This window comes from Bactrocera tryoni, chromosome 1 (assembly GCF_016617805.1).
Source record: "Bactrocera tryoni isolate S06 chromosome 1, CSIRO_BtryS06_freeze2, whole genome shotgun sequence".
Classification (NCBI taxonomy): domain Eukaryota; kingdom Metazoa; phylum Arthropoda; class Insecta; order Diptera; family Tephritidae; genus Bactrocera; species Bactrocera tryoni.
In genome coordinates, this window is record NC_052499.1 from 25496564 (window position 1) to 25512056 (window position 15493).

Below are 15493 nucleotides of genomic sequence, written 5' to 3' on the forward strand. Positions count from 1 at the left end.
TCACCAAAAAGTGGGCGGTGCCACGCCCATTGTTCAATTTTCACACAAACTCTCGTAAAGCCTACTCATACCATTTCGGAGGTAAAAATGTATGTCTCTATAGTAATTAATTATGGATTTATTGCGCTTTTAGTAGTTTTTAACAGGACCGTTATATGGGGAGTGAGCGGGGTTATCTTTCGATTTCATCCATTTCACACTGTCGGTAGGAGTTCTTATAATAGGAGATATGTACATTAAACATATTAGAGGGCGTGGCCACGCCCACTTTTTATAAATATTTTTGGATTTACAGCTTTATATCTTAATTTAGTGCTTAGTTATGGCACTTTATATGTTTTTATATGTTTTCGGTTAATGGCGATATGCCCATCTACGAACTCGAAATTTATTTTGTACCGAGGAACCTGCACACCAAGTTTCATACATTTTTACTCAAGTTACAGCTTGCACGGACGGACGGACAGGCAGACAGTCTCCCGGATTTCAACTTTACTGATCATTTATATATATATATATAATATATCCCTATATCTATCTCGCTTAGTTTTAGGTGATATTTACAATCGTTAGGTGAATAAAACTATAATACTCTGTAGCAAAAGTATAATAATCGCTTGCCTAGGTAACGTTCAGTGAAAGCATAATCAATGTTGATACAAATATTTTAATCCATTTAATTACAATGTTAACTGTTATAAATATCAACAAACTCGTAAATACTTTAAAATTATTATTTTATTTTTATTTTTTATTTTTTATGTAATAGTTGAATTCTTCCACACCATTTTTATTCTGAATTTTGTTATAACTTTATAGTTTATAATTTTTAAAGAAATACGGCAACACCCTCAATCTTTGCAATAAATATGACAATTAAAAATTTGACATTCCGATTTAGCTTTGCTGTGTCATTTGGATTTTATAGTATTGTTGCGGTACAAGGATTGTAAAGATAAAATAACTAAAAGTAATTGGCGAAAATGGCTTCTGAACGCTATAGTTTCTCATTAACTACTTTTAGGTATAATTTATTAAATTTATAGAAAAACATAACCTAATGAATGTCCTGTAATGTTTTCAGCCCGTCTGGTAAATTGGTGCAATTAGAATATGCTTTGGCAGCTGTTGCTGCTGGCGCTACATCAGTGGGAATAGTTGGTAAGTGTTCAATAATATACATAGAATCAAATATATAAACCTAGATGTCATATTTCTAGCTTCGGATGGTGTTGTTATTGCTACTGAAAATAAGTACAAGTCGCCTTTATATGAAGAACATAGCGTTCATCGTGTTGAGCCAATCACTGATCATATTGGCATGGTGTACTCTGGGCTAGTACCAGATTATCGCCCACTTCTTAAAAGAGCTCGTAAAATGGCTCAACAGTACTTTTTAGTCTACAAAGAGCCTATGCCTGTATCACAATTAGTTCAACAAGTTGCTAATGTGATGCAAGAATATACACAGTCAGGGTAAGGAAGTCTATAATATTAAACGACATTTCATATTCAAATGATATTTTGATCTAGAGGTGTGAGGCCATTTGGAGTATCTTTACTGATTTGTGGTTGGAATAATGGAAAACCCTACCTATTCCAATGTGACCCCACTGGTGCGTTTTTTGCGTGGAAAGCTACTGCCCTCGGTAAAAATGCACAAAGCTGTAAAACATATATGGAGAAAAGGTATTTTCATCTTCTTTGGCTTTGAAATAACAACAATTACGTTTTAATATTCTACAGATTCAACTTACAATCAAACAACTCTGTTTCCCAATCACTGGATGATGCAGTAGTCGATGCCATGAGAACTTTAAAAGGTGGATTTGAAGGCGTAATGACTAAAGATAATATAGAAGTAGGAATCTGCACCGAAAAGGGCTTCAGACGTTTAACACCCACGGAAATCGATGACCACCTATCTAATGCAAACTAAGTTTGCAGAGAACTCAAATTTCCCAACATTATTTTTTAATAAAACGTAATTTAAATAACCACGACAGAAAAATAAAATCGGTTACAGTATATTTCGGATTATTTTATTGAAAATAAGATGTTAGTTTAAACCAATTGTTTCAACAAATCCGCAACATGTGTCTGGATCAAATAGAAATACATTACAATGAGGTGCTTCTTTCTTAGAAACTACTTTGATAATCTCTTGAGCTAAAACTCCACCCACTACTGCCGCCGCAGGTGAAACTTGTGCGAACACATTCTCAAAATATTCATCAGATAAAGAGCTCGCACTTGTTATTTCGTTTCGAATACGCTGCAATTCCGAAATATCGGCGTCACGAGTTTTATAGCAAGGATCTCGATTGAAGGCTTCTCGAAATTCTTGTAGTACGCGCAATAATATCAAAGCAGGTCCAGTACGTTTAAGCTTCTTTTGATAGGCCGGTGAATTGATGTCGAAATCCACAACTGCACCGAATGATGGGAAATTCAAAGTACGCTGAATAGAGGCAGTGACTAACTCAGTTTTTACTTTTTCGTTTGGTTTCGAAATGACTTTATGCTTTGCCACATCCCTGCAAAATATTGAACATTTTAATTATAAACAATTTTTAAAAAGTGTAATTATTAATTGCAATTACTCAACAAAGCTGTGTTCTTGCAGATCTGCAAAACAATAGCCAAACATTCCCCAAACATCGCCAGTAAAAAACTTAACTTTGTTTTCACGACATATGTTATTAACACGTAATAATTCTGAGTTGGATGCACCGATCACAACTACAACATCGAAATTTGCGAAGTAATCAGCTTCTTTGGTGGAAAGCGATTCTATATCGGCTGATATCTCGACCATTGGGTTTAAAGAACGCGCTCGTTCAATTGACGCTTCTGCACGATTTTTGCCGATCGCAGCACGCGGCGCTAAAAACTGAGCGCAAAAATCCTCTTCTGTAACAATATTTTCATCTAGCAACTTTACAGAGTGAACACCGGAAAGAATAATATTTTTTGTCACTTCTGCACCAATTCCACCCAAACCAGCAACTAATATTTTGGCTGTGCGGAGTCTGCAATTGTTAAAAATTAGTCACTATAAATTTATTTTAAGCTTGCTTGTATAAAAACCTTTTCTGTGACTCTAAACCCCAAAGTCGAATTTGTCTGTCATACAATTCATTTTCAGCTTCTGTTAGTTCTACTCCATTAACACTTTCATTTTTATCGACTTCCATGATTTTATCAAATATTATATTTTATTATACTTGTAAACTAACCGTATACTTTTGGTTGAGAATGGAAATGCTAAAAGAAAATTTGCAAATAAAAACGCCGACTCTCAGTGCTACCAACTACCAAAGTGACCAACAAATTAGTTTAGCAACAATCGATTTCACTATCGGTTGTGGCTATCAGGTACAATTTCCTATAATTATATATTACAAAAAAATGACTCACGTGTGGTTAGCACTGTTTTAAATTAAATTTTTGAATGATATTACTATTGTTCAGTTTCTTCGAATTTTGTATATACTATATGTTATAAATATGTATCCCATATCATGTTGCCGATTACCACACGCCGAGTAATTTTATATATTTTCCACCCACCTCTATTTCGATCGCCTATCGATTTTTTCGGTGTTCATATTGTGGAGTTTGTCAGCTATTTGTGCTATTTTTTCAGGCAATTTTATTAAAAAATTGCAATCATTAATTCATCAAATAGAAAAATGGTGCGAGGAGCAATGCGGGGTGGTAGACCAATCCGAGGTGGACTCCATCGGCCACCATTTAAAAAGACGTTTATTCCAAGACATCCTTTCGATTTGACTTTAGTTGCTGAGGTTCTATTTCCAAAAGTGTCGCCCGCAGTTGATGATTCTAATCTCACTGCAGCCCTTTTAAAGCGTAACCAAGACCTCAGTCCAACCCCAGTTGAGCAAACTTCAATTGGAAATTTAGTGACAAAAGTTCAGTCAGTTCTAGATAATCTGGTGGTGGCACCTGGTGATTTTAATACCTGTGTAAGTTTCAAAGGTTTAATGTTTTTTACTTCGAAGTACATAAATAATTTCTATTGTAGCAGTTGGAGGAGGTGCGTCAAGTGGGATCCTTTAAAAAAGGCACCATGATATCTGGCAATAATGTAGCTGACATCGTTGTTATATTGAAAACATTACCAACAAAAGAGGCGTGCGAAGCATTGTCTAAGAAAGTGGAATCTGATCTTAAAAATGCTATGAAAACTGAGGTATTAACAAAAGCCGATCAAATATACACAACAATACATGATCGTGGATTCGATGTGGCGAACTGGCAAGCTAAAGTTCGTATTTTGATAGCAACACTTCCTCAAAATTTACGAAAATTGGAAGCCGATATTCACCTTGACCAGAAGCTAATGCAAGCACATCTCGCTGCTATTCGGCATACAAGATGGTTTGAGGAAAATGCTCATCACTCTTCTATCAAGGTGTTGATTCGCATATTAAAAGATCTAACAAGAAGATTTGACGCGTTCGCGCCACTTTCACCTTGGATGCTCGATTTAATCGCCCATTTATCTATTATGAATAATCCATCTCGTCAAGCATTGCCTATAAATTTGGCATTCAGACGTGTTTTTCAATTGCTATCTGCTGGATTATTTTTGCCCGGTTCAGCTGGAATAACGGATCCATGTGAACCAGGTCATATTCGAGTACACACTGCAATGACTTTGGAACAACAAGATGTTTGTTGTTTAACTGCTCAAACCCTCTTACGTGTTCTTGCTCACGGTGGATATAAGCATATACTGGGTTTGGAAGGAAATACAAGTATAGTTCGGGAAATGTCAGTATGGAACGGAGTGGTAGTCTCACCTCTAGAGGCGGTGTATGAAAAGCCTGCTGATAAAAAAGATGGCGAAGGTGAGGAAGATATGGAAGCTGTAGAAAATGATGGTGTAGCAGATGATGATACAGTTGAGTAGATTTACTCTATTCTAATAAAAACCATCTTTTTACATTTAATTTAAACTCAAACTTATGAAAATAAATTCATGTCACAAACTGATAATTGAAAACTTTTTAAATTATTTATTATTTGGACAAAACAATATCATATTTTATTTAAAAATAAATTAGTTTCATTTTTGTTGTGGATTATTTTTAGAAAAACTAATTGAAATTAAATAGAAATATGGCGCCACGTTAAAGGTGAATCCTTATTCACATCAGCCGCAATAAATTTACCTACTACATAATCAAAATATTCTGCAGCTATACCATTTGGCTCACTTACTTTAATACATATATCGCATATCTTTAAAATATTGCCTGCTTGCAACTCCTTGGTTGCAACAATGGATTTTCCTAATTTGCTTCTACATTGTATTTCACTTGGAAGTATAGTTCTTAACTTTATCTCTTTTAAAGCCAATTCGATAATTTTCTGATGACCAAGTAAATCCAGAATCTGATCTTTAGTCAATGTACGAAGCTTTTCTAATGTCTTGATTTCATTAACTAGGCTTCCAAATTCGTGAGGTTCCAATGAACATTTGTGATCTGAACCCTTCTGATTATTATCTAAAGTAAAATGACGCTCTATAATTCTAGCACCTATTAACACTGCTGCTTTACTTATTTCAATGCCCTTTTCATGCCCGGAATATCCTATTACTATATTTGGATACCGCTCTTTCAGACGAGTTATCATTTCCAAAGAGCAATCATCTGGATCAGTAGGATAAGAAGAAACGCAATGCATTAAGGCATAATTAGTTTTGTTATTCTGTTGCATTATATCAACAATTTTCTCGATAGTTTCACTCGTTTGCATTCCTGTAGACACAATTAGCGGAGTATCCATTTTAGCTGCTTTCCTCAAAAGGAGCACATTATTAGCATCGCCCGAGCCTATTTTTATAAAAGGCACGTTCAGCTCGTTTAGAAAATCTAAAGATATCTAAAAACAATGATTTTTGGTTATAAAATATAGGTATTGAAAATAAATTCAGTATATTAGAGGTTAGAAATATTTTTTTTTAATAAAGTTGACATACATATGTATATACCATATTATATTGTTCTCTAATGCTTTGATGATTATGTTTTTATTTTAGTATATAAGCGAAACAGTGCTGTTTATTTTATATTGATTTGGTGAGAGTTATTAATATTTTTCTAATAATTTTAATTTTTCCGTTAGTTTGTGTTTTCCAACTTGCCTTAGAGTTTTATTTTAAAATTTGAGTCTATTGCAGTTAACTTAGAAAGAACTATTAATATAAATATATGTATATAATAGATATACTTTTCTATATACTAGTTCTTACCTCATCCATGGCTGATGCAGTAAAATCGATTCCAACACTATTGGCATATATTTTTAATTCTCTGTACTGGGTTTCGCTAAATTCAAGGAACTCTTTGTGTTCACCATAAGTCTTGCCAAAGGAGTTCTCTGATATATATGGGCGTTTAAGGGCTGTTTTAGAAAATTTTACTGGGAGGCAGGATTTTTGAAATTTGACACAGTCACACCCTATTCTCTACAGATATATAAATGTAATATACAATTACGTGCATACATATATTGTTTAGGCTAATTGTGCATACTTAAGTTCATACATACTTTGGCTTCCGAAATCATTTTCTTTGCGGTATTAAAATCTCCTTGATGATTTTGCCCTATTTCCGAAATTATATATACAACATCGCCATCAGAAAAAATATTTTTATTTCCTAATTTTAATGCTACCATCATAAAGTATTGAATTTGAAAGCAACTTTATTAATTAACAGCTCTAATTAAGCAAACGATTTAAATAAACCACAAAGATGCCAGAAGGTAAAAAGTAATTGACTATGAATATTTAAAAAATGTTTGTTGTAAAAATCTTGTTAACATAGCGAGTATTTTTCATTATAGAACTGCTAGAAACGCAAAAACAGTATTTATTTATTTTTATGGAAATTGTGAAACAGTAATTTTGTAATATAAGCACTCCGAATTTTCGGGAAATGGATGAAGAAATACAACCCTGTGGTTGTTTTCATTCTCTTTGTCTCAATCATACGCTTGTCATTTATCCTATGATTGCGCTTGTATATTTACATATACACATTTTAGGTTAGAATTGAACCGGTACACTCATCTTTACCGCTTGGAAAGTAATATTTATACCCAGCATTAAAAACGTTGAAAGTATTCAAAGGTCTTAATGAAGACATGTAATACAAAGAAAAACGAAACTTTTAATGCATAAAAATGTATTATCAAAATTTAAATTATTTGTAAACGAATATCAGACAAAAACAAAAGTAAAAGAACATTTAATCAAAAGTTATTGATGTACTGTATAAATGTATAAAAAAAAATCTTAATTTTATTCACGATAAACTCGTTACTATAAATATATAATAATTAACAAATATAATTATTTTTAAAGCAACCCAAAGTTTAGTTTAGCTATGAAATTCAATAAGTACGCATGGACTATATTGACATAAAGTAAATTCTTAATACAAATGGATACGAAATGGATCGTTCGGCCATATTCTGTTGTATTGAACCGATTGTATGTTGATAGTATTCGTGCGCTGGGTTAACTCGGCCCGATTGTCAGTCTTTGTGTGTTCGCTCTTCGATCTTCTGGTAGCTGTGAAAAATTTACTAAAAATATTTAATAATATTTAAACAGGGAACACACTTTAGATTTGCCAATAAAAAACGTAAAAATTACAAGTACACACGTTTAAAAACGCAAATAGCTAACCAATATGGCTGACGTAATGAATATTGACAGCATAATTTCACGATTGTTGGAGGTGCGTGGTGCAAGGCCTGGAAAGAATGTTCAATTATCGGAGAGCGAAATTCGTGGGCTTTGCTTAAAGTCGCGTGAGATATTTCTATCACAACCTATTTTGCTTGAATTGGAGGCACCATTAAAAATCTGTGGAGACATTCATGGTCAGTATTATGATTTGTTGCGTCTCTTCGAATATGGCGGTTTTCCACCAGAATCCAACTACTTATTTTTGGGAGATTACGTTGACCGTGGTAAGCAATCTTTGGAAACTATTTGCTTGCTTTTGGCGTACAAGATTAAATATTCTGAGAACTTCTTTCTGTTGCGTGGTAATCATGAGTGCGCCAGTATAAATCGCATCTATGGATTTTACGACGAGTGCAAACGTCGTTATACCATAAAATTGTGGAAAACTTTCACGGACTGTTTCAATTGTTTACCAGTTGCTGCTATCGTTGACGAAAAAATATTTTGCTGCCATGGTGGTCTCAGTCCTGATTTGTCGTCAATGGAACAAATTCGACGCATAATGAGGCCAACAGATGTCCCCGACCAAGGTTTGCTTTGTGATTTGTTATGGTCTGATCCCGACAAGGATACTATGGGCTGGGGTGAGAATGATCGTGGAGTTAGTTTTACATTTGGCGCTGAAGTTGTTGGTAAATTCCTTCAAAAACATGATTTTGATTTGATTTGCCGTGCTCATCAAGTGGTCGAAGACGGCTACGAGTTTTTCGCAAAACGGCAATTGGTGACGCTGTTTTCAGCACCTAATTATTGTGGTGAATTTGACAATGCCGGCGCTATGATGTCTGTGGATGACTCTTTAATGTGCTCGTTTCAGATATTGAAACCGGCAGACAAACGTAAAAAATAAGCGAAACACATAGTCGCTGCTGCAAGTGCACCAATAAAAACATCAACAGTAACAACACACTATAATAGTAATATGTCTAAACAAGAATATAGCAACAGCAAATATAAGACGAAGTAATTGTTAAAAAGTTGATTTGATATATAAAATCAAAAAGGAAAGGAAAACAACCAGTTTTACAGACATGGAGCTAAGAAGTAAACAAACAATGCAGAGAGATGAAAGAAACAAAATAAACACAAATTTAACAAAAACATTTAATTAACAAAAATACTTTTTCTTAAATTTTACTTAAATGTAATACATGTAATTGCATGAATAAATCAACAACAAACGGCACTTCTCACTCATTTTGACCGAGCCAATATCTTACTTTTATCGGTTTTGATCGGGTTGAGTTAACCAAATCCTGGTAAACGATTGTTATATACTTTTTATAATAAGTTTGTGTTTTAAAACCATGTGCTGAATTAACTCTTTGTATGACGACGCTACTCTGGAAAAAATAAAAAAAAGCTATATTTTACTCTCGATGGACAGTAAGAAAAATTATAGCTCTATAGCTCATAGAATACTAACAGCATTAATTTCTTTAACAGTGTAATAAGAAAATTCTTTAATATTTCAAATGGATGTTTGGAAAGAAAAGGCTTCGATGGGAATGTATATTCTGTTATTAACCAGCTGTTCAAAATTTTAGTAGGCTACATCATTTCATTATTCCTGCGGCTAGTGTTCTTGTTAGTATCATTTCGTCGCTCCATTGGTTTCCTATTAAGAGGAAGTTCAATCCATGTAAATTGTAAAGTTAACATGAAAATTTTATACAAATGCATATATATGTACATTTAATTTCTTTAACTTTATATTTTGAAATTAAGTAAAATAATTTCTGCTAAAATGTTTGATTGTCATGAACAATAGTACCCTAAAATAAGATGTTTTTCATATACATACACACATATGCTTACTATTATTAATCAATATCTGTATTATTAAACATCATTTGTATGTATTAATAACTAAATACATTATATACAACTTATTAAAATGAATTAAATAAATATTTGGCGTAATATTTGGTTTATTTTTTCGGAATTGAAGATGTGAATAACTGCTGATTCTTATAAGTCACAACTCACATTATGTTAAATTAACTAAGTACAAATCCGTTACTGAGTTTAATCAATTCCAGGACGAACACTTGGTAAGATATTTGCGGCAAAGCAACATAAAACGCACTCGATAACACGCAAGAAAGAAAAATGTATAAATGGTACTTTTATGGTAGTATTTCTATAAATGAAAATATAATTTTATTTGGTATCGGTAAGGTGTTCCGATTTTACATATCACTTTATTAAGCATGGTATAATGAATGTATACATATATATAATACTTTTTGTGCCTTCTAAAATAAGGAACTCGGCTTCTTACTGAATAGTATGTAAGCTATTCTACCTATCATGGACGGGCTAGTATTTTAATTATTGTCGGTTTGTACTGCAGTCAATTTGTTTGCATTGTTAGCAGTAGGTGAATCTTCCGGAGTTTCCAAATTTTTAACTATATCATTATTAGGTGAGGAATTATTTTGCACTGGAGAATCTGCCTTTGATAATGCCTCCAATTCATCAGTAGCTTTCACTGGTTGAGCTTCTTCTTGGAGCTTTGTGTTCTCCTCACTACACTTCTCTTGATTCTCTGTTTCATCATTTTTCTTTTCCATATCCTCTGGTAGATGTTGCTCCCTTAGGGCATCAGGATCGATACTTTCAATTAGACCGCGTAATCGCTCTATTTCACCGCGGGCTTCTTGAAGCTCACTCTGTAAATATGCCATACTATCAGCTTGATGCAGAGCATCTCCTAAGTTATGACGCAAAAAGTCGAGAGGATTTTCAGGACGATCTTTTACGATTCTCACAAAAACTTTCGTCAATGCCTCTATTACACCAGAACGCTCCAGATAGCGGCGAAACTCATCACGTTTTGGATCTATTGGCTGTTAAAGAAAATACAATAATATTCCCGCTAATAATAAAGTTTGGTATATGCTTATTACCTTGAACGCCATTTTTTTGCAGATTTTAATTTAATTTGGTCGTAAAAGCAAACGGGTTGTAAAGCAACAGGATTTCAAACCCACAAAACACAAATGTCAAAAAATCCTAGTTAATATTGTAAAAATATCGGATAATCGGTAGCATAGAGTTGCTTTTAAATGTACTATATAAAAATATAAACTTAAGACTTCTGTCTTATATATATACATACTATATAATTAACTATAACAGTACATGAAATGTAAAATATTTATAAGAAATATTCACTTTATGTAGCTTAACCCAGATAGATGACACAAACTGAAATGACACAGTTTTTAATAGCTGACATTGCAATATCTTACCAAATAAATTTATTAAATTGTGATGAACATACAGAGTGCCCATTTCCGGTTCACACTTATCTATTTCCAAGTTCCGAACCGCAATAAGTAAAAGTTAGAATTCCTGTTACTATAGCGTCCTCTGTTTTTCATGTTTGTGGTTATGGAAAGATGGCTATAGAGAACATACAATAATTAATTAATAGTTACAAGGTCTCTGGTCTAAGCTTCCAAAAACATCCTCGGTTAACTACACATCACATAATAGCAATATATACTTATGTAAATGTATTAATACACAGATCTTATATTGTAGGTATTTCACTCCTTTCATTTATTTTACCTTTCATGAATTTCTTCTAAGTTTGTTTCACAGTATTCGAAAAGAAACTTGACTGCCTCCGTGTTAAATTTTAGGTATATCTGTTTATATGTGAATGTATGTGTATACTTTTGTATGTTTATCGAAATTTTTCGCATTTTTTTATTACAAATGAATATTGTTTGCTTTCATTTTATTTTGATCTGCATATTATGTATATAGTACATGTACATATGTATGTATGTATATTACTGGTACTGTTTTGTATGAACTTATTTTACATGAATTGAAATGCGAGATATCAGGAAGTTGCTGCAGAGGCACTAGCAAAAAGTACTAACAATAACTGTTTGCATACAATGGCCATTGCCCGATTGTCAACTCGCCTCTATCCAACCGGCGCTGGCAAGCCACGAGCAAGCAGCGTCACCACCAACACAGTACAGTTTTCACCTTCAATTTAACTGTTTTTACGAGTTGATCCCGACTTCTCTCTGCAATTCGCTGCGCGCCCTCTACATAGCCTGGTATTCACTGTGAAATGTAATTGTATGTACATAAGTATTTCTCTAAAATGCTTGTCGTGATCAGCAGACAACGCTGTACAAAAAAGGTACGAATGAAAACAATTAACAAAAAAATAAAATGAGAAATGAGAAATAACAAAATACAATATTAATAGCGAAAATACTGCACTCTTACCAAAGGCCATGATATTGGCAGTCACAAAGCGTTGTTATGACCATGGATAATGGTTGGTTGGCTTTGTCGACGTCTGGGCTTTGTACTTCATAGCATCCGTGGTTGTGAGTATATGAGTTCATGATTATTTTTATTAGATACATACATATATACAGCAAATCCATGCATCAAATGTCAACATACTATAATATATAGTTAATTACCCCTAATGCATTATTAATATTTGTTATTTATATATATTTTATATACACATGTTTTTTTATGTTACGGAAAAAGGCATTAAAATGTTAAAACTACATGTATGCAAACATATGCTTTTACTGTACTGTAAAGTTATTCCTTTTATGATTATGTGTTCGTGTATTGATAACGTAGGTGAATCATGTGAAACCTTTGCGTAACAAAAGCTAATATACTATATGTATGTATGTACATATATACGCGAACAAATCCCTCTCACCAAGAAACTGCTCACTTGTGGAAACCGTCGACATCGGAGAACTGTAGCATACAGTGGACATTGTTACGCTTGTTTTCGAAGTTTTGAACTGATCCCTAAGTAAGAGCATGAGTTGTGCAGTTGTGTCATAACAAGTGTTTGAAGCACAAAGCTATTAAACTCTGTGAAAGATGTTGCATGTGTATAATACTTGTATGTATAGCATTGGTTGTGCACTTCAAGTAGTCCATATTAGCTTGACCATGGCTGAAAAATTTAGCACGCAAAAATTCACTTCAAATAACGCGGATAAAGAATAATAGAAAAATAACTTGAAAGCTGAATTGTATTCAAAAACAGTTTTTAACTAATTATAAAAATGTGTTGAGTCATGTATACAGATCATTTATTGTAAGCTTGTGTTGTGCCTCACATTCACTGCAATCTAAATGGTCAATACCATTCAATATAACGGTTGTTGTTTTAAATTATCGATTGCAGCAGTTTTTCATGGGGGTGGTTAAATAAACTATAATAGCTGCTTTTTCCATTGTATGCAACTCAAAATCGATATTATAAGACAAACTCTCTTCAAATGCAATCATCTTTCAAGAGGTTACAAGGGTTTCCTAGGGTAAAAGCAGCATTTAAGTAGTTAAAACCTTAACTTAGAACTTGGACGAAGAGAAAAAAACTGAAAACTGGTTTTTGGCAGACTTTTCTACAAAAAAATTAAAATTTCAGTGAAAACTTCGCGACATTTTTTCCAAATAGTTGCAATCGAAATCTTCATGCAAGTCTTTAAGAATTGTATTTCAAAGACCTGTTCAATTTTTCATGAAGAAAATTCCGGATCACGATTGCAATGGTATGAGCTACTAAAAAACTCTCCTCGAAGGAACCGTTACCTCATTTTTTTCGGAGGGGCATTCCATATTTTTGTTCTTAAGGCTTGAGTAGTTCTCGAGAAATCTTGACAACCAACTTCAAAAACACAGTTTCGAGAAAACCGCGTTTAAAGGCGGCGCACAAATTTCAAGGCTGTATCTTCGAAACTGTTACTCGGATCAAGTTCAACAACAAAATTTGGGACAATATTCTAGTGGTGTTGTAGAATTATTCTACTTTATTAGAATAAAGTAGAAAAATTATAAATGTACATTAAAAAATCGATTTTTTGAAATGCGTAAGCCCATGTAACCCCTTAAAGCTTTTGATAAAAATTAACGAAATTTTCATTCCAGGTTTTTGGTTCAAAGCAGGATCAAAATCGTAAATAATTTTAATAAAACAATGCATGATTAATATGTGCTATGTATTGCTCAAAAAATAAAAATAAAATAAGTGTTGTTGGTGCAAATAGCAACATTTTGTTGTTCTAACAACAATAACTATAACAAATTTAGACCACAACAAAGAAAATATCGGTGCACTCACTGGTTTTCATCTAATTGCATGCGCAACTTCGGATATATGCGTAAGCCCATGTTTTTACATATGTATGTACATACATACCGTTGAATACCTTTTCTTTCACCACCAGCGAGTTTTATGATGTTACAAAACATTTCCAATGCAAATGTATATTTATGTAATAGTTTAAAGCTCTTGTGTGGCATGTCACATATTTATATATGTAAAGTCATCAACGCCTATGCTGGCTGATATTATCCCATAGCCAAAGCGGGCACAATAAAAAACTAAAGAGCTTTTTTATCTTTGTTAAAAAATTTCGCACAGCTGTTTGTTTAGTGGTTATTGCATAGTCATGCCGGTCGATATGTGCTCACCGCACTTTTTCGTCCAACTCCTTTAACAACTCTGCCGTTGGTGTTAGCATTTCCTCAATTATCTGGCAAACTTGTATTTGTGCAACGCAGGCAAGCGCAGAAATTGCATAAAACCCCGTTGAAAGTGTGGGTAGAGGCGAAGAGACAGCGAGACGCAACCATTCACGCATGCAAGTGCCACATCTGCAACTACGCTAGACCGCTTACGCTTGTGACAGCAATCGTAGCCGGTAGCGGGTAGCTACATAGCTCTGCTGGCAACTAAAAGTTAATAAATGAAGTTAGTTATCTTCTCCTTGGAAGCGACTTCAAATATAACACAAAAGTAAGCAAATTCATCTTGGTAGCAGTATTTAAACCTTAAAATTATTTCAAAAACTATATTCAATGTAACACCTTATGTAAGACCTGTGAAATTCTGTAATTGAACTAATATTCTTTAAGAGACGTGAAAATTGTAAGAAGATTTTGCCTAAGATTTATTCAATGTAATGTATTCCAAAACTTACTTCAATCTGATGAAAAGTATTGAACCGTAAGTACCAGTGAATTCACAAATTTCGTATGGATTGCACTTCGACAGTCATGGTTAAAATTCTTGAGCATTTTTAGCGTGAAATAGCTTCTCAATATCATGCAGCAGTAGATGAAAACTAGTAAAATATCCAATATTTGAAAATACCCACAACAAGATGAGGGAGACACTAGACCCAACGTTTAATATAAAGTATAATTAAAAATGCCATCAAGTGATGAAAAACGAAACAGAAATACAAAAACAAAAAATTTATTGGCAATATAAAATAGACTACTAAACACTTTAACACCTTATTTGCAAACCTTTTTCACGCTTATTTCATAGCCTGCGGCTATTTTTTCATGTTCACATTTTAGCTCCATCATTATAATTTGTTTCGGTTGCGAATTCATGAATTTTAGAAAATTGTCGTGTGACGCTTTCTGGCGTGAAGATCATTAAGTTTACGTTATCACCGACTTTTAATAGATTTTTTCTTATATTTTTAATATTTCTATGTATTAAAAGTCTTAATTTCTGTTACACGATTTATCTCTTTAATTTCAATTTTAAATTTTTTTACGTAAGCCAGCATTTTTCCCTAAGGTTTATGCACTTTAATTTCTTACATCCAGAAAGGTATTTAGAAACTTATTATATTAATCTAAAAGAAATATATTAAATTTGTCGACATA

The 15493-nt window shown here is 33.3% G+C and overlaps 7 protein-coding genes across 10 annotated transcripts in view; 3 read left to right on the plus strand and 4 right to left on the minus strand.

The window, feature by feature from the left end:
• The window catches only part of LOC120766809 (dystrophin, isoforms A/C/F/G/H), a 776746-nt gene that overhangs the window by 293531 nt on the left and 467722 nt on the right, over nucleotides 1–15493 (minus strand). The window lies entirely within an intron of this gene.
• On the plus strand, nucleotides 903–2030 carry LOC120766831 (proteasome subunit alpha type-2). Its single transcript, XM_040092542.1, has 5 exons — nucleotides 903–1024; nucleotides 1085–1161; nucleotides 1221–1476; nucleotides 1534–1689; nucleotides 1747–2030. The coding sequence occupies exons 1-5, from the start codon at nucleotides 984–986 to the stop codon at nucleotides 1937–1939; spliced, it is 723 nt and encodes a 240-aa protein (XP_039948476.1). The 5' UTR covers nucleotides 903–983; the 3' UTR covers nucleotides 1940–2030.
• LOC120766826 (SUMO-activating enzyme subunit 1) lies at nucleotides 2021–3285 on the minus strand. The gene is made up of 3 exons (XM_040092538.1): nucleotides 3091–3285; nucleotides 2604–3032; nucleotides 2021–2537 (listed from the first exon to the last, which is right to left on the minus strand). The coding sequence occupies exons 1-3, from the start codon at nucleotides 3195–3197 to the stop codon at nucleotides 2060–2062; spliced, it is 1014 nt and encodes a 337-aa protein (XP_039948472.1). The 5' UTR covers nucleotides 3198–3285; the 3' UTR covers nucleotides 2021–2059.
• LOC120766824 (interleukin enhancer-binding factor 2 homolog) lies at nucleotides 3597–5025 on the plus strand. Its single transcript, XM_040092536.1, has 2 exons — nucleotides 3597–3989; nucleotides 4049–5025. The coding sequence occupies exons 1-2, from the start codon at nucleotides 3696–3698 to the stop codon at nucleotides 4937–4939; spliced, it is 1185 nt and encodes a 394-aa protein (XP_039948470.1). The 5' UTR covers nucleotides 3597–3695; the 3' UTR covers nucleotides 4940–5025.
• LOC120766825 (sialic acid synthase) lies at nucleotides 5076–6729 on the minus strand. The gene is made up of 3 exons (XM_040092537.1): nucleotides 6586–6729; nucleotides 6287–6502; nucleotides 5076–5916 (listed from the first exon to the last, which is right to left on the minus strand). Exons 1-3 carry the CDS (start codon nucleotides 6715–6717, stop codon nucleotides 5137–5139), a joined length of 1128 nt encoding a protein of 375 aa, XP_039948471.1. The 5' UTR covers nucleotides 6718–6729; the 3' UTR covers nucleotides 5076–5136.
• LOC120766828 (serine/threonine-protein phosphatase alpha-1 isoform) lies at nucleotides 7533–9213 on the plus strand. The gene is given in 2 exon segments (XM_040092540.1): nucleotides 7533–8594; nucleotides 8597–9213. Coding segments are annotated over 2 exon segments (900 nt in total). The 5' UTR covers nucleotides 7533–7733; the 3' UTR covers nucleotides 8636–9213.
• LOC120766833 (c-Myc-binding protein homolog) lies at nucleotides 9954–10809 on the minus strand. Its single transcript, XM_040092545.1, has 2 exons — nucleotides 10705–10809; nucleotides 9954–10644 (listed from the first exon to the last, which is right to left on the minus strand). The coding sequence occupies exons 1-2, from the start codon at nucleotides 10714–10716 to the stop codon at nucleotides 10123–10125; spliced, it is 534 nt and encodes a 177-aa protein (XP_039948479.1). The 5' UTR covers nucleotides 10717–10809; the 3' UTR covers nucleotides 9954–10122.

What these genes read in the sequence shown, in the direction of transcription:
- LOC120766831 (XM_040092542.1), top strand. Translation starts at nt 984, where the DNA reads ATGGCTTCTGAACGCTATAGTTTCTCATTAACTACTTTTAG. An exon ending in CAAGAATATACACAGTCAGG is followed by an intron (nt 1,477 to 1,533) that starts GTAAGGAAGTCT and finishes ATTTTGATCTAG; the next exon opens with AGGTGTGAGGCCATTTGGAG. An exon ending in AAAACATATATGGAGAAAAG is followed by an intron (nt 1,690 to 1,746) that starts GTATTTTCATCT and finishes AATATTCTACAG; the next exon opens with ATTCAACTTACAATCAAACA.
- LOC120766825 (XM_040092537.1), bottom strand. Translation starts at nt 6,717, where the DNA reads ATGATGGTAGCATTAAAATTAGGAAATAAAAATATTTTTTCTGATGGC. An exon ending in AAATGATTTCGGAAGCCAAA is followed by an intron (nt 6,503 to 6,585) that starts GTATGTATGAAC and finishes ATATATCTGTAG; the next exon opens with AGAATAGGGTGTGACTGTGT. An exon ending in CTGCATCAGCCATGGATGAG is followed by an intron (nt 5,917 to 6,286) that starts GTAAGAACTAGT and finishes CATTGTTTTTAG; the next exon opens with ATATCTTTAGATTTTCTAAA.
- LOC120766824 (XM_040092536.1), top strand. Translation starts at nt 3,696, where the DNA reads ATGGTGCGAGGAGCAATGCGGGGTGGTAGACCAATCCGAGGTGGACTC. An exon ending in CTGGTGATTTTAATACCTGT is followed by an intron (nt 3,990 to 4,048) that starts GTAAGTTTCAAA and finishes TTTCTATTGTAG; the next exon opens with CAGTTGGAGGAGGTGCGTCA.
- LOC120766826 (XM_040092538.1), bottom strand. Translation starts at nt 3,197, where the DNA reads ATGGAAGTCGATAAAAATGAAAGTGTTAATGGAGTAGAACTAACAGAA. An exon ending in GGTTTAGAGTCACAGAAAAG is followed by an intron (nt 3,033 to 3,090) that starts GTTTTTATACAA and finishes TAACAATTGCAG; the next exon opens with ACTCCGCACAGCCAAAATAT. An exon ending in CAAGAACACAGCTTTGTTGA is followed by an intron (nt 2,538 to 2,603) that starts GTAATTGCAATT and finishes AATATTTTGCAG; the next exon opens with GGATGTGGCAAAGCATAAAG.